Source organism: Callorhinus ursinus, unplaced genomic scaffold (genome assembly GCF_003265705.2).
Source record: "Callorhinus ursinus isolate GAN/ISIS: 27379988/994484 unplaced genomic scaffold, GSC_fseal_2.0 scaffold25, whole genome shotgun sequence".
Lineage (NCBI taxonomy): Eukaryota > Metazoa > Chordata > Mammalia > Carnivora > Otariidae > Callorhinus > Callorhinus ursinus.
In genome coordinates, this window is record NW_027397087.1 from 27,871,392 (window position 1) to 27,894,350 (window position 22,959).

Sequence of the window (22,959 nt, forward strand, 5' to 3'; positions counted from 1 at the left end):
TTTTTCCCTTCCTGCTATCTTGTTCTTCTTTTTTTTTTCTTAACATATAATGTATTATTTGTTTCAGAGGTACAGGTCTGTGATTCAACAGTCTTACACAATTCACAGCACTCACCATAGCACATACCTTCCCCAATGTCTATCACCCCCCAATATTTTACTATGAAAAGAATCAAACACACAAAATGCTGAAAGAATTATACAGTGAACACTCTATACCCATTGCCTGGAGTGGTCCTCAGTTTTATCACATACACTTGATTTAAGGTCTAAAGTTGATCAGTGCATCTAATCTTCTTTGATAACAATAAGATCCATAGAAGGCTTTGGTCAATGATTACAAAGCTGTAAAGATTCGCAGCTTAAAAGAACAGAAATAGATTGTGTAACTTCCAAACCCGCGCCAGGGAGGAGTGGAGAGGATATACAAACAATGTGACCAATACAATAGGAGGTGAGCAGGGTGGGTTGTGGAAACAAACCCGTAAGAAGTATGGTACAGGTACAAATAAGAGAAAGACTTCTGAATATTAGGCATCATAGCAAATAAAAGTAAATCTAGCTCTTTTTTTTTTTTTTTTTTTTTTTTTTTTTAGTTAGAGTTTTATTTGAGAGAGAGGGAGAGAAAGTGTGCATGAGCCATGAGTGGTGGGGGGTGGGAGGGTGCAGAGGCAGAGGGAGAAGCAGGCTCTCCACTGAGCAGGGAGCCCGAGGACATGGGGCGCCATCCCAGGACCCTGGGATCATGACCTGAGCTGAAGCTAGACGCTTAACCAACTGAGCCATCCAGGCGCCCCTAAATCCAGCTATTAATAAAGGTTCTCATATTGTCCAGCTCCATACTATTTCTAAAAGACATACCTACATTTTAAAGACAGAGGAAAGTTTAAAGTAAAGGCATATAGAAAATTATGTCCCAGGAAACTAGTTAAAACTGGTGAAGCTGTATTTAATGTCACAGAAAATAGGCTGTAAGACAAAGAAAACCTAAGAAGAAACAGAAAAGGTCATTATAAAGATAGAAAGACTAATTTGCCAGGATGACAAATTATGAACCTATATGCATGTGATATTACTTTAAAATATTTAAAGGAAAGATACAACATAAGGAGAATCTCACATGCAATTTTAGTGGAATAATTTAACATACTTTCCTCAGTGATAAGTAGAACAAGATGAAAATAAAGAAAATATTTTAGCCAAGAGAAAGTAATGAAATAGAAATCACAGAATCAACACAACCCAAAGCTGCTGCTTTGGAAAAATTAATATGTAAACCTCTGGTAAGTTTGATCAAGAAAAAAGCAGAAGTAGAAAAAGGCAAAAAATAAACATTATAGGTAATGAAAATAGGACAACTTCAGATAAAGTTTTTATCTGAAGATTTTAAAAATCAGAATGAATTGAAAGCTTGCGGCCAAAAAAATTGAAAATTGGCGCAAAATGGGTGATGAGGAAATCTGAGTATATCTCTAATCTTGAAAGAAATTGCCTTATCAGTTTACAATACTCCACAAAACAAGTGAAAACTAGGCCCAAGTTATTTTAGAGAGTAGAAGGAAAGAAAATTTAAAAAACCTTCTCACCTTAATTTGGAACTAGCAGAATCAAATACCAAAACTGAATATAGACCATGGAAAACATTTAAACTGAATAGAGATGCCCTCCCCAAAGTTAATAAAACATTGAGTACAACATGACGTGTATTTAGAGGTAACTGCAGGTTACAACTTGAACAATTTATGGCCTGCCTTGTGGGCACTGGGGATAGAGCAATATAAAAACATAAACATTTCTGCCCTTGTGGAACCTACATTGTAGTGCAGAGAGGCAGATAATAAGTAAAATACAACATGAGGAAAGAAAAAGATGAATAATTTCAGGATTAGAAAACTGAAACTGTCACTATTTGCAGGTGATAGGATTATCTGCATATAATCCTCTCAGTCTACAGAGAAACTTCTTAGAGCTACTAAGAGTAAAGTCCCTGGAAAAGAGAGAAATATATAACTGCTTATCACCACCTAGGTCCCAACAATCGTCTTCATACTCACCTACAGGTGTGTGTGTGTGTGTGTGTGTGTGTGTGTGTGTGTGTGTGTGTGTATACATATATATATATACACGCACAATATAATTATAGTTATATATATATATATAATGCTCTTTGAAGAACATAAATGAAGGTCTAGATAAATGGAGTGTTTTGTTATGTTAATATATAATGGAAGGCTGAATGTCACAAAAGCAATTCATATTTGTCTATAAATTCAGTTCAATTCTAATCACAATCCCACATATCAAGTAATGAGAAAAACAAATCTTAAAAGGTATATGTACCTCTTGACCCCCTTGACCTATTTTGCTTACCCCCCAACCCGTCCCTTCTCTGGTAACCAACAGTTTGTTTCCTGCATCTATGAGTCTGTTTGTTTTGTTGTGTGTGTGTATTTGCTTTTTAGATTCCACATATAAGTGAAATCATATGGTATTTGTCTTTCTTTTAGATATAATACCTTCTAGATCCATCCATGTTGCAAATAGCAAGAGTTCATTCTGTTTTTATGGCTGAATAATATTCTATTGTTCATCACATCTTCTTGAACCATTCATCCATCAATGGACACTTGGGTTGCTTCTGTATCTTGGCTGTTGTAAATACTGCAATGAACATAGAGGTGCCTGTATCTCTTTGAATTGATATTTTTGTTTTCTTCCATTGTTGAATTGGAATAGGTGAAGGGGATTAAAGATACACAAACTTTCAGTTACGAAGTAAATAGGCCATAGGAATGTAATGTACAGCATAGGGAATGTAGTCAATAATATTGTAATAACTTTGTATGGTGACAGGTGGTCTTATTGTGGGGGTCATTTTATAATGTATAAAAATACCAAATCACTCGATGTATATCTGAAACTAAAAGGATACTTTATGTTAATTATACTTCAGTAAATAAAAACTTAAAAGATAATATATATATTTCAATAAAACTGTTAAAAAATTACTATGCACTAGTCTGGACTCAGACCAAGGCTAATTGAAGGATTCACACAAATACCCAATTTCTTATAAAGCTATAGTAATTAAAAATACTCTATTACTGATGCTGGGTGATAAGCGTTCTAAAGGTTGATAAACCGCTTTATTAAAATTAAAATAATAGGCAAAATATATTACCAAATTAAGAGTGAAGCTCCAAAGTGTAGAAGAAGAAATTTGCATGTTTGCAACACATACTACGAAGAACAAGCTAATATCCAGAAATTATTAAAAAGAAAACAAAGGGGGGCACCTGGATGCCTCAGTCAGTTAAGTGACTGACTCTTGATTTGAGCTTAGGTCATGATCTTAGGGTTGGTGAGTTCAAGTTCGAGTTCTGCACTGGGCAGTGAGCCTGTGTAAGATTCTCCCTCTCCCTCTGCCCCTCTCCACCTACCTCCCCACCCCGTGTGCATGCACAGGCATGCAGTCCTTAAAAAGAGAAGAAAAGAAAAGAAAATCACCACTCAGTATAGCAACAGGTACTTTAGAAAAGAGGAAATTCAACTATCTTATAAAGATATGGAAAAATATTCAGCCTCATAAGTAAGTCAAATGCAAAATCAGTAAGAATATAGCATTTCATGTCTATTAGATGGGCACAAACTTAGATGTATGAAAACATCAAAGTACTTTACAGAGGAAACAAGACATTTCAAAAAATGAATGTTGAATTTAAAAATACAAAGAGAAACAATATGTTTATAGGTACAAGGAGAAGTAGGAACATAATCAAATATGCATGAAAACTATAAGAAAGTACAGTTAGGGAGAGAAAGAAGGATGGTGTGGGACTTCAGCTAAATCTGTAATCTCTATTTCTTTAAAACTGGGTAGCAATCATGAAGCAAATATGACAATAGGATCTATTTCCAATGTTTCCACAATTGACAATTTTTATTAAAAACAGTTGCAAATAGTCTGAGGTGATAAAAGCTTGTGTTCACTGAGGCTGGATCTCTCACATCTGGCAAAGGCAAAATTAACAGGCCTTGGAGTTCAGACACCAAGTGTTCCTGGCTCTGTGTGCTGCAGGGGGATGACCCAGTGGTTGGGTGCAGGCAGGTGGGGCGCACGCTGAGGACCCCTCTCAGCCTCGTTGACCACAGCCGCTTGTCCTGTTGGCATGTGCTTTGGATGTGTCCCACTGAGAAAACAAAGCAACCTGATCTATGAATCTCTGTTGAGGAATTCAGAGTGGACTTGGAAGTTTTTCACTACAAACTGAACATAATTCTCTTGTCAACAAGCAAAGCTTTTGACACAGTAGGAGGCCTTGAGTCAGTTTTTCTCTTGGCGTTTATTCAAACTCCTATTCCTGCTTTAGAGTTAGTCTTTGGAATAATTTGGCTGTAGATCGCATTTTCAAACTAATGGAGAAGGAGTTATTTCAGCTTGTGTTTTTCATCAGCTCTGCCTTACGTCCTATTCCTCACCACTATGACCCACCAGTTTCTTGATTGTTTGCTTCTGTCCTGTGCACCTGACAACCAGGGGCTCTCCCATTAGAGGAGGTTGTGACCGTCCAGTGGTGCCTTCACTCCCCTCCCCAGCAGCAGCCTCCTAAAGTTGGTGCCTACCTCCCTAACTGCTTTCAGACTCCAGAACTTTCAAACCAGGCACCACTGAATTGATCTAGCCCCAAGCTACCCCTGAGCCTCTGCATTGGTTCCTGTCCTTAGACCAAAGGGCACTGGGATTGGTTCGGGAGCCCAGAACTGCTGTGTGGCTGACGTTAAGTCCTCAAACCCTTTCCGAGCTTCCCCCATGCCATCTTCACCCTCCACTTCTTCTCACCCTCAGTGTTTCCCGGCTCGACAGCTGCTTCTTTCCTCCCACATCGTCTCCACAGTTAGGCTGGACATCACTCTAGTACCCTCCATCGTACAGATATGTTCAGCTTTGAGTCTGGCTTCTAATTCAGATGTGTCTGAATCCGTCGCTTGAGCTGTCAGCCCAGTGTGCTGATGGTTCTCCGACTCCAGCATACATCAGCATCCTCTAGAGAGCTTGTTTACCCTGCGGGGCCTCACCTCCAGAGCCTCTCAGCTGGTCTGGGATGAAGCCTGAAGCTTGGGACTTTTGACACGTTCCCACGTAGTGCTAATGCTGCTGGTCCTGGGACCACTTACATGATATCAAATTTGAGACATTATTGTTGGTCATTTGGTGACTGACCATGAAGGCTGGGCTCAGGAGATCTGAGTGTTCCAGTGTCCTGTGGGTGACACTGTCCTTGCTGTATCTCTCCACCTTCTCTCCCCTCCAAGCCTCCACTCTTGCTGGGTAAACACCAGCTCAGAGAAGTGGGGGCTTGCCTGTGGACATGTCCTTGTGGCAACTCTGGGACCGATGAGAAGCAGTTCCCATTTCCCAAAATCGTAGCTGACTCTCATATACTTGACTGCTTCTCACCAGACCACAGAACATCTTGAGGCCCCTTCTCTTGGAAGTACTTGAACAAGCAGCTTTAATTTTATATAAGAAAATGAGGTTTTGTGAACACCTAGATTTGAATCTAGACACTGCTCCCCCAAATGTTTTGAGTTCCCCTTCTTTCATTTAATGGCTTCTGGGCATTTCTAAAAAATTGCCACTCTTACGGTAATTTTTACCACTAACTGGCTATTTCTCTTGTCTTATTATTTATCTGAAGGTTCTGAAATACTGATCACATATTATGTGTTTTGAGTAAAGGGTAGCTTGGAGGGACCAGAGTTTTGAGTAGCTAGGAGCATGGTCTCTGGAGACCACAGATGAGGCTTAAGTTGTCGGTTGTGATTGCGGGCAATATGTTGTCTCTGAACCTCATGTTCCATGTATAAAATGGGATATTTTCTTCCATGGGCTTTTGTCAGCATTTAATTAATCTACTTATACATGTAAAGCACCTGGAACAGTGTTTGACTTTCAGTAAACAGCAGTTGTTGGTCAACTAATCTTTGACAAAGCAGGAAAGAATGTCCAATGGAAAAAAGACAGTCTCTTCAACAAATGGTGTTGGGAAAATTGGACAGCCACTGCAGAAGAATGAAACTGGACCATTTCCTTACACCACACACAAAAATAGACTCCAAATGGTTGAAAGACCTAAACCTGAGACAGGAGTCCATCAACATCCTAAAGGAGAACACACGTAGCAACCTCTTCGACCTCAGCCACAGCAACTTCTTCCTAGAAACATCGCCAAAGGCAAGGGAAGCAAGGGCAAAAATGAACTCTTGGGATTTCATCAGGATAAAAAGCTTTTGCACAGCAAAAGAAACAGTCCACAAAACCAAAAGACAACCGACAGAATGGGAGAAAATATTTGCAAATGACATATCAGATAAAGGGCTAGTATCCAAAATCTATAAAGAACTTATCAAACTCAACACCCAAGGAACAAATGATCCAATCAAGAAATGGGCAGAAGACATGAACAGACATTTTTCCAAAGAAGACATCCAAATGGCCAACAGACACATGAAAAAGTGCTCCACATCGCTCAGCATCAGGGAAATCCAAATCAAAACCTCCATGAGATACCACCTCACACCAGTCAGAATGGCTAAAATTAACATGTCGGGAAACAACAGATGTTGGCGGGGATGCGGAAAAGGGGAACCCTCCTACACTGTTGGTGGGAATGCAAGCTGGTGCAACCCCTCTGGAAAACAGTATGGAGGTTCCTCAAACAGTTGAAAATAGAGCTACCCTACGATCCAGCAATTGCACTACTGGGTATTTACCCCAAAGATACAAATGTAGGGATCCGAAGGGGTACGTGCACCCCAGTGTTTATAGCAGCAATGTCCACAATAGCCAAACTGTGGAAAGAGCCAAGATGTCCATCGACAGATGAATGGATAAAGAAGAGGTGGTATATATACACAATGGAATATTATGCAGCCATCAAAAGGAATGAGATCTTGCCATTTGCAATGACGTGGATGGAACTGGAGGGTGTTATGCTGAGTGAAATGTCAATCAGAGAAAGACATGTATCATATGACCTCACTGATATGAGGAATTCTTAATCTCAGGAAACAAACTGAGGGTTGCTGGAGTGGTGGGGGGTGGGAGGGATGGGGTGGCTGGGTGATAGACATTGGGGAGGGTATGTGCTATGGTGAGCGCTGTGAATTGTGCAAGACTGTTGAATCACAGATCTGTACCTCTGAAACAAATAATACAACATATATTAAGAAAAAAGAAAACGAAGAAGATAGAAGGAGGGGAAGAATGAAGGGGAGTAAGTTGGAGGGGGAGATGAACCGTGAGAGACGATGGACTCTGAAAAACAAACTGAGGGTTCTAGAGGGGAGGAGGGTGGGGGGATGGGTTAGCCTGGTGATGGGTATTAAAGAGGGCACGTTCTGCGTGGAGCACTGGGTGTTATGCACAAACAATGAATCATGGAACACTACATCAAAAACTAATGATGTATGGTGATTAACATAACAATAAAAAATTAATTAAAAAAAATAAACAGCAGTTGTTGATAGTAGAAATCCCCTATCAACATGGCTTAGACTGTGGATAATCCAAAAAGACATTTAAAGTACAGAATTTAAGGGGTACCTGGGTGGCTCAGTCAGTTGAGCAGCCAACTCTTGATTTAGGCTCAGCTCATGATCTCAGGATCCTGGGATGGAGCCCTGTGTTGGGCTCCCTGCTCAGCGGGGAGTCTGCTTCAGTATTCTCTCTCCCCCTCTGCCCACCTCCCCCACCCCACCCCCCCATCCCCAGAGTACATGAGCACACACTCACTCTCAAATAAATCTTAAAAAAAAAAATTGAAATACAGAATTCACGGTGGTATCTACCTCTGTGAAACCCTGTAGATAAACTTTCAACTTATACATTTACTTGCTAATCTTTTTTTTTTTTTTTAAAGATTTTATTTATTTACTTGACAGAGAGAGTGAGAGAGCACAAGCACAGGGAACAGTAGAGGGAGAGGGAGAAGCAGGCTTCCCGCCGAGCAGGGAGCCCGATGCGGGGCTCGATCCCAGGACCCTGGGATCATGACCTGAGCCGAAGGCAGACACCCAACCATCTGAGCCACCCAGGCGCCCCAGCTTGCTAATCTTTTGATGAAAGACCAAAGTTTTTTCTTGGTGTGGATCCCCTGGTTGGGGTTCTGTATTTTCCTTGTATGAACCACGTCATCTAAGAGTGAATTTAAAGATGATCCTGGAGCAATCTGAGGGTGAAACTATTTTTGGATTTTCATGATTTTTTTCTTTTCAGTATTTTACAGTGGACTCACATCTAATAACTTTGGGAAATATTTACCTTTCTTAAGCATTCGGTAGCTTGCTTTTTTTTTTCCCCCTATGTTAGCAGTTTATGGGCTCTGTTGGTTTATTGCATTATCATGTGACGCTCGGCCAGCAGCAAGAGTGCAGAACAAATACAGCTGACTTGGCCAGAGCAGAAGTGGGGCTCATGAGAGAAGAATCTGCTGGCTGCACACTTCCAACCTCCCATGGCTCTTCAGGAAGAAGAGCTTGGACTAGCCCACCCTCTCCTTGAAGTGGAGGGTCTATTATTACTGCACTCAGGAAAGGTGTTATTTAAAAGGCCAGGGGTAGGATTTGGAGGAGAATAACACATTATTCAAGTGTTAATGTAGCCATATTCACGTGGGAATACCGAAGGAGGCAGTGGGGGGGACTTTGCTTGGCCAGAGCTTGCTTAATTAAGAGAAAAATTGCCAAACAGGCTTGACAGTCGACCCGTTTTCTCCAAGAAGGCTGACAGATTTCACTTGTATGCATGTCGCCGATGCTTAGGAGCCTTCCAAGCTCAGGGTTGGTAATCAAAACAACTGAGCTGGAGCTTCTTGCTGCCTGGCAGGCAGTGATGATGGGCTGCCTGCTCCTTCCAGCCTCATGCTGACACCGGGCACTTGGCTGATTTACTGGGGAAACATACAGGCCACGCATGGGCACAGACACACTTCGTATTTTAAAATACCTGATGACAAACTCCCGAATCCACTCCTGTGACATCAAGGGTAACACCTCTAGTGCAAGCTTCGGGAAGTTGTTTTCCATTCCTCCTGAAGAACAGGAGGGTTAGTTGGGATAGAAGGCGGCTTGTTGCCACACAGAACATTCTTGCCATTAATGCCTAACATCTTCTGCCCCTGGCTGGCCTCTGGACCCTGCGCTCTGGAATTCTTCTAGTAACAGTTGTTGCGGGGGGTTTTTCATGGGTCCCTTTTTGGATGCTTTTGGTTACCTTAGCCAGGTCCCCCTTGGTTGGTAGCACAGCAGCTACTGTCCAGTGGCCCATTTTCTCACTATCGTTTTCAGTGTGCTTTGGGGGAAAACCTGAAATACCTGTGTTGTCAGGTGGGTCTCCTCTTGCTCTGGGAGGTCAGAGGCTCCCGGCACTAACAAGTCCTGTGACCTCAGCTAACTTCTCTGTGACTCAGCTTTTTTTGTGACCTTGGTGCCTTCCAGTGACCAGTCACGTTTTTGTCCGTGAAGTTGCTTAATGATAGTCATAACATGCAATGGGCCGCTGCTTAGATATTTCTTAAACTCTGCCCCCTCCTGACCCTCCTGAGAAATCCAGATTGTTCTGCTACTAGATTCCTGAAATTCCAGAAAATGTGCTTACAACTTTTGTCAATGGAAGTAGTTTGCGGGCTGATCTGACTTCATTATTCAAGTGTTAATGTAGCCAGAATCTGACCTCACCCTACCTCCCCACTACTTTTTTTGCTGGAGTCTTTTAAAGCAAATTCCAGGCAGCATATTATTTCATCTATAAGTACTTCAGTATGGTTTTCTGACAAATAGAAATTAAAAAAAAAATTTTCTAAACCTGTACAACCGCAAATCTATCCTAACACCTAATAAAATTGACAACAATTCTGTAATACCATCTAATACCCAGTCTTTGTTAAATTTCCCCCCAGTGTCTCAAAAATACTGTTTTTACTTAATATCAGGATTTAAGCAAGGCCTACAAATTTTATTTGGTTCATAAGGTTTTTTTTTTTTAAGAAAAGTTTTATTGAGATGCAGTGCACATGCCATATAATAATATGTACAATTCAGTGTTTTTTGGTGTATGCACAAGATTGTGCAACCATCACACAATCTGATTTTAGAGCACTTTTATCCCTCCTGATATAAGCTCGTGTGTGTATTAGCAGCCACTCCTCAGTAACCCCATGCCCATCCCTAGCCTTATGCAAGCACTGATCCTAGCTATCTCTATAGATTTGCCTATTCTGCACATTTCCTATAAATGGAGTCATACAATTTGTGGTCTCTTTTGATGGGCTTCTTTCACTCAGCACAGTGTTTCCATGTTGGAGTTTATATCCCATGTTATTCCTTTTTATTGCCAAGTAATGTTCTATTGTATGGATCAACTACATTTGACTTAGCCATTCATCAGTTGATTGGACATTTGAGTTGTCTCTACCTTTTGGCTATTAGGAATACTACTATGAACATTCATGTACAGATGTTTGGACATGTTTTCATTTTTCCTGGTTACGTACCTAGGAGTAAAATTGCTGTTTAATGCTTTGAGGAAGTATCATGTTGTTTTCAACAGCAGCTATACCATTTTATATTCCCACCAGCAATGCATCCGGAGTCTAATTTCTCCATATCTTTGCAAACACTTGTTCATCTTTTTTTATTGTAGCCACCTTAGTGGGTGTATGGTATCGTATTGTAATATTTCTTTATTTCCCTGATGCCCACGGAAGTTAGGCATATTTTCATATGCTTTTGGCCAATTGTGTATCTTCTTCGGAAAAATGTTTTTACAGATCCCCTCCCCATTTTTTAATTGGGTTGTCTTTTCATTGTTGTGAAAGTTCTTACGTATTCAGAATACAAGTCCCTTATCAAATACTTAATTTGCAGTATTTTCTCCCATTCTTCAGGCTGCTTATTCATTTTCTTGGTCATGTCACTTGGAGTTCCAAATTTTTTATTCTGATGTAGTCCCACTTATTTTTTCTTTTGCTGTGTGTGCTTTTGGTATTGAATCTTAAGTGTTGCCCTGACTCAAGGCCATCAAGGTTTATTCCTCTATTCTAAAAGTTTTACAGTTTTAGCTTAAATGTGGGTCTCTGATCCATTTTGAGTTAATTTTTGCATTTGGTGTGAAGTAGAGGATCCAGCTTCATTGTTTTGCTCATGGATATCCAATTGTCTCAGCGCCATTTGTTAAAAAGACTATTCTTTTCCCGTTGAAAACCCATTCCCTTTGCTGAAAATCAACTGGCTGTAAAGGTTAATTTCTAGACTCTTGATTCTGTTACACTGACCTATTATTATATCCATTCTCCACTGTCTTTATTACTGTAGGTTTGTAGTAAATATGTTTTTTGAAACTCTGTTAGAGGGACCTGGGTTATTTTTATAGAATTGCCCTAGTTGGCATTGGGCTGATTTTATCCTGGTGGTGTCTTCCATCTCTCTTTTCATAAACTAATATTTAGATCTAGCATCTTAGTTAAATTCAGTTTAAATTATATATTATTCTTTACTGCCAAAAATACTTCCTGGATAGTGCTGTATACTTCCTGTTCCATCAGTTAGGCATGTGTTGTCTGGTTATCCCACTTTTATTAATAATAAAATTGATTAAGTGGGTTTGAATTAGACTGAACTATCTCCCATAAAGTTCTCCATTAACTTGTCACTTGTTGGTTTTAGCAGCCATCCGGCATGTTTTGATCCATTGTTTATTTCATTAGGAGCTATAAAATGATGATTTTGGACTCCTTTTATTCCTTCTGCGTTTGTTAGCTTTGTTACTTTGTGTTTATCAGTTTTCAGTAGGAGTTGGTGCCCTAGCCACCTGTTAAGGTGACCAGTGATTCTTTTAAAGGATCTTTATGGGATTTTTATATATCTGTGTTTTTACCCATTGTGGTCATCATTCTTTGACACTCTAATTGCCCCATCACATGAAGTTAACTATATGATCTGTAGGATTTGCTTGGAAATAATCCAGCGCAGGTGATGAGGTAAAGGAGTAGATGAGTCAGAAATGGCCGTGAATGGATGCTGGGTTCTTATATTGTTCAGTCTTTTCCTTTGTGTAAGGTTTTAAAAATCATTCTGATTTTGGCCAGTGGTTACCCCTTGATGTCAGTCCAGTGTCATTTTGATAGCTTCTTTGATCTCAGGCATAAGAAGCCCCAAGAACATTTAATACATTTCCTGCCCCAGAATTAGAATCAGTCCCTTCTCCAGGGATCCCTGATTCCTTGTAGTGGGAAATAGTATTTGGAGGCTACCTGACCGAGGCCCTGGCAGTGCCACCAGATGGTCCGTGCCCTTGGCTTCCTCAGTGGACACACTAAAAACTGTTTTCCAGAAAAAGAATGAATCAGACATTTAGATCAGTATTTCCAATTCAAATGAAAGACTACAGGGTTTTCATTTAACTTTTATTTTTTTGCTTTATTTTAATCTATTTCGTGCTAAAAAGTTTGGTTTCTAACACCTAGCATAATTACTCACTTTATCCTAATTTTATATGACATCCTACTTCTATATAATATAATAATGTAATTTTATAGTGTGTGTGTATTTATGTGTTTAGAGGGGAGAGGGTATAGCTTTAAAATAATGTTATCAATATTTAATATGTCTTCCATGGTTCACTTTATATTTAAAACATATCTCACTAGGGATGTGTAGTCGAAAGACGGTTTTTCAAAGTTATTTGAAATCATTTTTCTTCCTGTGGTTATGCTATCAACTTGATACACTGTTAAGTTCATTTATTTCAGTTTGCTTTAGATTTTTAGGTGTTGAATTTTCCCCCTCCTTGTAATTTCAAGTGGTTCTAAAGTGGTAACTGTAATGCAAGTGGTTCTAAAGTGGTAACTAACGCAAGTGGTTCTAAAGTGGTAACTAACGCAAGTGGTTCTAAAGTGGTAACTAACGCAAGTGGTTCTAAAGTGGTAACTAAGGCAAGTGGTTCTAAGGTGTAACTAATGCAAGTGGTTCTAAAGTGGTAACTAACGCAAGTGGTTCTAAAGTGGTAACTAAGGCAAGTGGTTCTAAAGTGGTAACTAACGCAAGTGGTTCTAAAGTGGTAACTAATGCAAGGGATATCCAGAGGTTTCACTTCCGTCCTTGTTCCCTTCGCCCTGTGTTTCCCTTCTTCCCATAGAGAATCATTTTAATTAGTACTAGATGTATGTGTGTATTGTTTTAAAAATACATATATTTTTTAAAGATTTACTTATGTATTTTAGAGAGAGGCAACGCACATGTAAGAGTAGGGGCGTGGGCAGAGGGAGAGGGAGTCTTCAAGCAGACTCCCCAGTGAGCACGGAGCCCAACGCGGGGCTCAGTCTCGACCCGTGAGATCATGACCTGAGCCGAAACCAGGAACCAGATGCTTAACTGAGCCACCCTGGCACCCCTAAAAATACGTATTAACCATGTAAAATGAAAAGCACTCTCCTCCCTTTATCACAAAGGATAGCATACCCTACACTCTTGCACCCTTTGCTTTGGCACTTTACAATGTATCAGGGAAATTCTTTCTTTTTTAACTTTGTTAGTTTGATCCTTTGTATCAGACTGGTTTTGTATTTGTGTCCTATTTAAGTGTATTATGAGATGTGGCAGTCTGTTCTTTAATTGTCCCATAAAATACTGGGCAAGTTAATGACTTCATGGAGTTGTACAAAAATGTCTTTTTTTTTTTTTCCTTCTCATCATAGAATAAATGGCTTATTATTATTTTTTTGTTGTTCTCTCTCTCAGTCTAAAGGAATTCCTGCCCAAAGAATACATCAAGCAGAGAGGAGCTGAAAAGAGAATATTTCAGGTATTGGAAATGTACAGAACTTTATTATTCTCCTCACTCCCTAGCTTCATCTATTAGTATGAGAGGGGCCTCTGCACATGATAGTTTAGTACCCCATACAGGTACTCTGCTTATATAATGAATGATTAGTGACTCAAGAGTAAAGAAGCTGACAGTTCTACTTTGGGCAGATTTATTATCTTAATCCATACCTTCCTGCTAAAGGTTACTTAGTCCTTCTGAGAAAAATGTGCATACATTTAATTTCAAAGGCATTATCTTGATAGTGTCGAAACAAGGTGATCTGCTCTTAAAATGCACTGAAGAAGCCGCTACAAGTAACTTCTTTGTCCTGATATTTGTTTTTTGAAGCTTAGAATTTGGAAACTGGTGTCTTTTTAAAATTCAGGTTTTTTTCCATAAACGTCAGAGAGTTTTCTCTTCCAGGCAAACGGTAAGAAAAGCCCTATCATCAACTTTGCCATAAAACAATCACTCCAGTGAATCCAAAATGTTAAAGTCTTCTTCAGTATTGAAATGTAAATATAAGTTGAAGTAGAAATTTCGTCTGTATAAAATGCACACAGTCTTGTTTCCAAGCACTCTGACGTGCAGGTATTTATATATTCTGCTCTTTGGAAAACCATGTATTTTGGGTGGATGTTAGAATGATACCTCTCCTGGAGAACATTATTTTAGCTCTACTAAATGACTCTGCTCATTGGTTCTGAACCTTTGGGGATATGGAGTTCTTCCAAAAAGTCGACTACACTTCGGACCCTGGTCTGCCATGCTACATGGCATGAATTGTTGCCTGTAGGTGTAAAATCTGTAGGGAGTTTGGGCTCCAGTTGCCATTAAGAAGCCCTGCATTCAAGCTATCTCTGTGCTCTGATCCTCGGTCAGCTGGTACATGGGTCACAGAGGGGTCTCCGACACAAACGTCAGTGATTGATCATTCATAGCAACTTTATGTGCCATATGTTGTAACCACCTCTACCAAGTCCACGTGCTGGCAGAGCTACAATAACCAGCCCTTGCTGCTGTCACTTGTAGGAGCATAAGAACTGTGGAGAGATGAGCGAAATAGAAGCCAAGGTCAAGTATGTCAAACTTGCCCGATCCCTCCGGACGTATGGTGTGTCCTTTTTTCTGGTGAAGGTAAGTTGGGCAGCGTGTAGAGTGCAGCAGGTGTTTGCTGGCAAGCTTGCTTTGTTGTCCCGAGACCCCTAGCATCTGCAGAGGTAGCATCTGGCTAATGGTTACCTGAGGTTAGCCCATGGGACAGACACGAAGTGTGTAAGCCAAAAGGCTAGTGAGTGAGCCTGGCCGCCTGTGGGCCTCCAGGCACTTGTGTCTTGTCCTGGCACAGTCGCTGCTATAAAGTCACTGAAGGAGTACATTTATGTCTACTTGTCACTTCCCTCTGAAAATGTTTCACTTAAGATTACTAAGAGTGCCGTGGTCTAAGTGAAGGTTGTTGATAACTGCATACCAAATTGAATTAATGTAGTCAATACGGTACTTACTTTGTATACTTTCAGGTGGGCTTTGGGATTTTCTGTGGCCTTCAGATCTGATTTCATGGGAATTGTTTGCCTTCCTACTAGAAGGAAAGAGGTGGGTCTTTGAAATTCAAGACTGAGGCCCTCGATGGGTGTGTTCTTAGGTGGACTGATAGCGCTCTCATTAGCTTCTTTCCTTTGTACCTCCCAACCTCACATACTCTATTTTAGTCATCTCACTAATAGGTTTCATTGATTTCCACTGGTTTTGCTGTGACTCTTGGCTTCCTAGCTCTTGTCCTTGGCCCTGGAAGAAAACTCACCAGAGGAGAGTGTTAACCAACTGTGCTCAGCTGCCCCCAGGGACAGAAGTCCCAAGGCTAGAGTCTGGGCACTTTAAGAAGCTTGCTTTCCTCACTGCTAAAGAGAACTAGAGAAGAAGAAAGTTACAATGTCCTCTTGGATGTTTGGGGGTAGAGATGTTTTTCTTGCCTCTACTCATTGGAGAAAGCTGCTTCATTTGGGCTGAGGAGACTCAAAGATGTTACACTGAAGAAGGGGATACACTTCATGCTGATGAGTTACTTAAACCAGACAGCTCTTGGTTTTACACCCAAAAATGCTGGGCCCTTGCAAATGATGAAAGCATAGGTGAATCACTTTGTTTTTCAGAAAACCATTTAGAAGTTGAATTTTTTCACATTTGGTGTGAGCTTTAAACTATCAGTGAATTTTTGAATGGGATTGATGCCTTGTAGGTACAAATGACTCCATTTCCCTGGAATGACTCTGCTGCCTGAGCTGAGGTGAGCCCATCTGAACTGTAGTCACCTGCTTTCATCACCCTAGCTCCCCCACCATCACCATGAGCAGATGGTGAGATCTGCTTGTTTTAGAAGTAAAAACTGCTTTTCATTTATTATTCTGAAGAACAGTAGATGGCAGATGAGTTCCAATATCTCATAGGGACAACAATGAAACAAATTTTGAGCATGTCCAATGCTTTGGTCTCAGTTTCCATGCTTTCTTGAGTTTTTCTGTAGTCTTTCATGTATGAAATTCATCTCTTATATTCATATTGTTTTCCATTAATACCATCACACTTGGATGTGCATATAGGTCAGTAAATTTAGGAAAATATGTAGCACACAGAAAACTACATGTAATTAGGAAGAACACTTGAACATCAAGGTCCAGAAAAAAATAAAATGTTCTCCAAGGCTAATTTATGGCCTGAGAAAAATTTGTCTATGGCTAGTAGGATAATTCAAGGTAGAGCACAAATTTTCTGGTTATTGCAAGGTCTTGTAGATTTGGTTAAATGAAAACTTCTTTTACAAAAGTATTTAAGGCAAAATAAGAAAGTAATGGAAATTTCCTTCCTTCCTCCCTCTCTCCCTTCCTTTCTCCTTTTCTTCTTTTCATGTCTTTTTTTTTTTTTTTTTTTAACTTACATGCCTTTGAAGAAAAGCCAGGATCAACTTTCATATACATGTTAGGTATTCCGATTGTGGTTTTCTTTAGTTTTATTTTTTGTCACTTTATGAAAGTGAGCACACTGCCCACTTTAATTTTTTGCTCAGTGGTCATATTTATGTACATTTTATTTTAGAATTTATTTTGATAGGGGCACCTGGCTGGCTCATTTGGTTGAGCATCTGACTCTTGACCTCAGCTCAGGTTGTCATCTCAGCTCCATGCTGGGCTAGAGCCTGCTTAAGATTCTCTCTCTCCCTCTCCCTCTGCCCCGCCCCCTCCACTCATGTAAGCACATGCTCACTCTCTTAAAAATGAAAATTGATTTTGATAAATAGTTTGCATGACTGCAGTTTGCCCTATTTTCAAAGTAGTACAATGAGAATTCAGGAGTAATTTAATACTATGGATTAATGAACCTCATAAATCAGATCAATAGGTCAAATAAGATGGTCTCATATACAGTGAACTATCTGGAAAAGAAAGAAAACAATTCCATTTACAGTAGTATCAAAAATAATAAATTACTTAGGAATAAATTTAACCAAGGAAGTAAGATCTCTACACTGAAAAACTTTAAGACACTGGTGAAAGAAATTAAAGACAATACAAATAAATGGAAAGATATCCCATGTTCATGGACTGGAAGTGTTAATATTATTAAATAGTCCATTCACTTAGCATAATTTTCAGCCTACAGATCTCTGTACATGCTATAACAATATATAGTCCTTTTAATTTTTAGATTTATTTTTAAATTGAGTAAATTGGTCAAGTAAATGTGTAAGACATGTCAACATGAAATAACATTTGCATGTATACATAAGCACAACCATTTAGAATATATGATGAAAAGAGATCCTGTACAGAATAGCAGACACACACAAAAATTGTATGGCTAAGGGACAGTAAGATTTTTGAAGGTATAAATAACAGATTTCTCTAGAACCCCAACCTAAAAATACCATTAAGTTGTGAAGGAGTTTCATTGGCATCATTTCGGAAGTTAAAATTGAGTGATTCTAGCTTCTCATTCACTACTTGTATAGGCTATTAGAAATTTAAGTAAGTCAAATTATAATTTTTGAAACATTTAGATACTGATATTGAACACACTTAATCATACCACATGGCCTTAGGATTAATCATAGATATTCTCAGAGTAGTTAGATATATTTACAGGTCCTTCTATCATATTTTCTTCTATATCCATGAACACGTTGACCTAATTTTCAGAGCATTATACTTTGTTGTTATAAAAAAAAAAAGTGCTTGGGTATTGGAGTCAGGAAGATTGGCCTGGCATCCAGGATGGCAACATACCCCTATGTGGGAAACAGCAGAAACTCGTACAACTTTCAGAGATATCCATAGCCTCCCTCAACCTCAGTTTCTTCATCTGAAAAATGGGAGTGATAATGCCTTACAGAGCTCTAGTGAAGATTAGGCGAGATAATATATGTAAAAAAATGTAATGCCTGGGGGGCGCCTTGGTGCCTCAGTCAGTTAAGCGTCTGCCTTCCGCTCAGGTCGTGATCTCAGAGTCCCCACATCGGGCTCCCTGCTCACAGGAAACCTGCTTCTCCCTCTCTTCCCTGCTTGTGCTCTCAATCGCTATCTCTGTCTCTCTCTCTCTCAAATAAATAAATAAAATCTTAAAAAGTATGTAGTGCCTGGGCGCCTGGGTGGCTCAGTCATTAAGCGACTGCCTTCGGCTCAGGTCATGATCCCAGGGTCCTGGGATCGAGTCCCGCATCGGGCTCCCTGCTCGGCGGGAGGCCTGCTTCTCCCTCTCCCACTCCCCCTGCTTGTGTTCCTGCTCTCGCTGTGTCTCTCTGTCAAATAAATAAATACAATCTTTAAAAAAAAAAAAAAAGTATGTAGTGCCTGGAAAGTAAGAATATTTGATAAATTTTAGGTTATCCCTAAACCCTTTCCACATCTCCCTAATCCCTGGCAACTGAGTCTTCCAACTTGCAATTGGCTTTTATCACCCATGATGTAGAGCAAGAGTTGGCAAACTTCTCTAGTAAGGTGTCAAATGGTATCTTAGGCTTTGCAGGCCATACTGTTCATCTCTGCCCAAGTGGCCTGAAAGCAACCATGGGCAATACGTAAATGAATGAGCATGGTTAGGTTCCTGTAAAGCTTTATTTATGGGCTCTGAAATTTCAATTTCATATAATTTTCATGTGTCACATAGTATTATTCCTCTTGTGGATTTTTTTCTTTTTTCCCAACTACTTAAAAATGGAATATCCACTCTTAGCTCTCAGGCCATAAAAAAGCAGGCAAAAAGCTAGGGTTAGCCCTGACTGTAGTTTGCTGACTCTGAGGTAGAGATGTTTATAAGCCATTTAGTGAATACACAGGGAACAGCTTTATGTGGCAGTATTTTCAGTGGCTAAAAACATAAGCTTTGAAAGGAAACACCGAGATTTGGATTCTGGTTTGCCACTTAGTTTTACCTTAGATAAGTTACTTTACCTTCTGTCTATGCATGTTTGCTCACCTGTAAAATTGTGCTTTTTTATGAGGTTTAAATGAGATAATAGAGAAAAGGGGACTATGGCATATAAGATCTTAATGAATGGAAGCTGTAAATGTCCACAGTCTTCCTCTTATATTGGCTTCTTTTGCATTTTGTCTTGATACACTAATCAAAACCCCCTAAGCAATGGTAAGCCATTTCCCATGACCTGCAAAGGATCTTGTTTCATTCCAGGAAATTCTTGTGTAAGCCTTCTTTCTCATTTATAAATTTGTCTTTTAACTCTCCCTTTAACCACAGCCAGAGCTCTGAGGTGTGAGAAACCTGGAGAGCTGATCCTCTTCTCCTCTTAATTATAAAAGCATCACAGGGGGGCATTTGGAGCCTCTCAGAATCGTGAGTTAAGTTGAATAGATGACCAGTTGTTAGAGAAAAATGGCTAATGAAGAGGATCTTTAACACCGTTTTGCTCTTTTTTTTTTTTAAGTTTCATTTATTTAAGCAATCTCTACACCCAGCGTGGGGCTTGAACTCACGACCCCCAGATCAAGAGCCACATGCTCCTGCGAATGAGTCAGCCAGGCACCCCTGACACCATTTTGCTCTTCAGCAGCCGTCCCTTTCTGCCATGGCCCTAAAAGAAATGTGTACTGATAATACAGCAAAGCACACAAGCCAGCACTTTGGGACCAAGCCAGGGTAGAATTGTAGTGAGCACAGCTGGATCACAGGCTTGAGCCACATCGAAGTTAGGGGCCTAGAGCCAGAGCCTGCCAAAGCGTACCCCACTTGCATCCCTTCACTCACTCACTCACTTCTAAATCTCCCATGTAAGACACAGTGATGTAAGAATCATCCAGTCTCCACACCAGTGAGAAGAGCTGGAAGAAGAGCAGGCTTGACCACAGCCAGCTGCCAGTTTTTATGTTTTTTATATTTGTTTATTTAAATTCCATTAGCCAACATATAGTACATCATTAGTTTTTGATGGAGTGTTCATTGATTCATCAGTTGCGTAGAACACCCAGTGCGCATCACATCACGTGCCTTCCTTAATGCCCATCACCCGGCTACCCCGTCCCCCTACCCCCCTCCCCTTCTGCAGCCCGCAGTTTGTTTCCCAGAGTCAAGAGTCTGTCACGGTTTGAAGCCAGAGTAATGGCTGAGATGTGCTTGAAAGGAGGGGCGGGGCTTGTTAATGAACCCTGCCTCCTCTTGGTAGAATGCATTCATTCTCTGGCCTCTAAGTTCCGTAAGCTCAAGACATCTTCCAAACAAAACCAACCTAATGAGGACCACCTGGAGAGAAATTTCTACCGATCGGCAGCAGCTACAGTGTCTGTGTGTGTGTCTGTGCTTGAGAGACAGGACTTCACGGGGCCTGCCTCGCCTGCTTGCTTCACTCGAGATAAAAGGACGCTGGTGTCTATTGCCGAAGTCGGCAAGGCTGGGGGTGTAGGGTGAACTGAGATGTGTGGGATGAGGGCAGAAGGAGGAAGCCTCTCCTAACGTGCGGGCCCTGCCACTGTGGGTCTAAGGCAGGTCTTCATGGGGAAGAACCAGGTGGCTAGCCCTGAGCTGAGCCTTTCGCTCTTTTAACTTTCTCCAGCTGCTCTGCATTTTGCCGGTAGGCCCTGAAATCATTTGATCCCCTTGACAGTGGTCTCTGTTGCTGGGTTTCAGCATATTCTGCGTTTCTTCTGTCCCCCGTCCCTAATCCTGATCTTCCAATGGAATGCCCACTGTAAATTGTTAGTATGTTCCCTGTGACTCCCTCACCTGTGTCCATAATGAGCTCAACAAGAGCCGGGGCAGTCCGTCATAATTCAGTGTTCCCTCACCCCAAAGCCCCTCGTCCCCCGGGAGGTGCAGATGGGAAAGGCTGAAGGCAACAGCTGCAAACCATATTTTATTTCAGATCCCCTTCCGGGTGCCAGCAGCTGGGCCCGTGCGAAGCCTGGGTGGCTAACGGCCTAGAACCTCTTCGTCTAAAGGTCTATGTGGCTCCTGAAGGCAAGTTGGACTACCTGGCATTGTCCAGCCTGCATTGATTTCGCCCCTTGCGGAACCGGCCTCTCTTTACAAAGAATCTGACTCTTCTCAGTGGTTTCTTTAAGGCCTGGGAGGTTCTTCCGCTGCCATATTCCCCTTGTCAGACACCCACGCAGATTCCCGATCCTGTTCTCTCTTCCTCCTGGGAGGAAGCTGGAGGTGTGCCCTGACCTTCACCATCAGATGGCTTATGAATTGCCCATGGGGGCCAGCAGTGATTTCTGTGTTCTCTGACTGCTTTCCCCAGAGTAGGGTACACGGTGGGAGACAGTCTGCTTTTGAAGTCAGAGACGTTTTCGAGCTGCTCAGATTTGTGTTCCAGTCATGGCTTTACCGCTCACTGCTGTTTGCCTTGGATGAGTTGCTGGTCTCTCCATTTGCAGAATGATACCAACATTTGAGGGATGCTCTGAAAATTAGTAGGTGATATTTATTAAGTACCTAGCACATTTGTGTTATTTTAAAATTGCCTATCCCCTTGTATACATTCATATTTGTGTGTGCTAATTTGTATGTATTCCTCTGAGAATAGTGATTTAGGCATTGTAGATTTCAACAAATATTTGGGAAGGTTTTTTTTTCCTGATAACAATAGGAATAGTTTTGTTGTTGTTGTTGTTTGTAGAGAAGGAGAGAAAAAGAAAAAAGGGGAGGGGGCAGAGGGAGAGGAAGAGATAGAATCTTAAGTAGGTTCCACACCTAGCATGGAAGGCAGAGGCTTAACCAACTGAGCTGCCCAGGTACCCCAAAGGGGGAACATTTTTATAGCTTTGGATCAATATTGATGCATTTTCTTCCATAAAGGTTTTGCCACATTAAATTCCCATCCATAGTGATCCTCTTTCATACCTTCTTCAATTCTGAGTATTAATTAAGAAAAACTGTCCATTTTATTAAGTGAAAAATCTAATTGCTTGCTTTTTACTTGATTTTTTTCTTCTTGTTTTAAATTTTTTTCCTTAAGGTTTTATTTTAATCACCTGGTGTTAATCACAGTAAGTGCATTCCTTCATCCCCATCACCTATTTTCACCCGCCCTCCCACCCACCCCCCCCCCCGTCACCATCAGTTTTTTTTTTTGAGTGAAGAGTCTGTTTTTGGGTTTTTCTCCCCCCCCCCCCGCTTTGCCCATTTGTTTTGTTTCTTAAATGCCACATAGGAGTGAAATCATATGGTATTTGTCTTTCTCTGACAGACTTATTTCACCTAACATAATACTCTCTAGTTCCATCCTGCAAATAGCAAGATTTTGTTGCTTTTTATGGCTGAATAATATTCCATTTGTGTGTGTGTGTGTGTGTGTGTGTACATATATATATAGATATATGTATATACATGACATCCTCTTTATCCATTCATCAGTCGGTGGACACTTGGGCTGTTGCCATATCTAGGCTTTGGAAATAATGCCGCTGTAAATGTAGGTGTATATGTGTAGCCCTTTGAATTAGTGTTTTTGTATTCTTTGGGTAAATACCCGCTAGTGCAATTGCTGGATCTTAGGGTAGTTCTATTTTTAACTTCTTGAGGCATCCCCATACTGTTTTCCACAGTGGCTGCACCAATTTGCGTTCCCAGCAACAGTGCAAGGGGGT

The 22,959-nt window shown here is 40.6% G+C and overlaps 1 protein-coding gene across 12 annotated transcripts in view; it reads left to right on the forward strand.

Moving 5' to 3' along the window:
* Positions 1 to 22,959, forward strand: part of TLN2 (talin 2) — a 435,837-nt gene that overhangs the window by 240,477 nt on the left and 172,401 nt on the right. For all 12 annotated transcript variants that reach the window (XM_073877134.1, XM_073877137.1, XM_073877133.1 and 9 more), the window contains 2 exons: positions 13,798 to 13,861; positions 14,897 to 15,001. In XM_073877134.1, the coding sequence (XP_073733235.1) occupies positions 13,798 to 13,861; positions 14,897 to 15,001 (169 nt within the window). The remainder of the gene's footprint in view (positions 1 to 13,797; positions 13,862 to 14,896; positions 15,002 to 22,959) is intronic.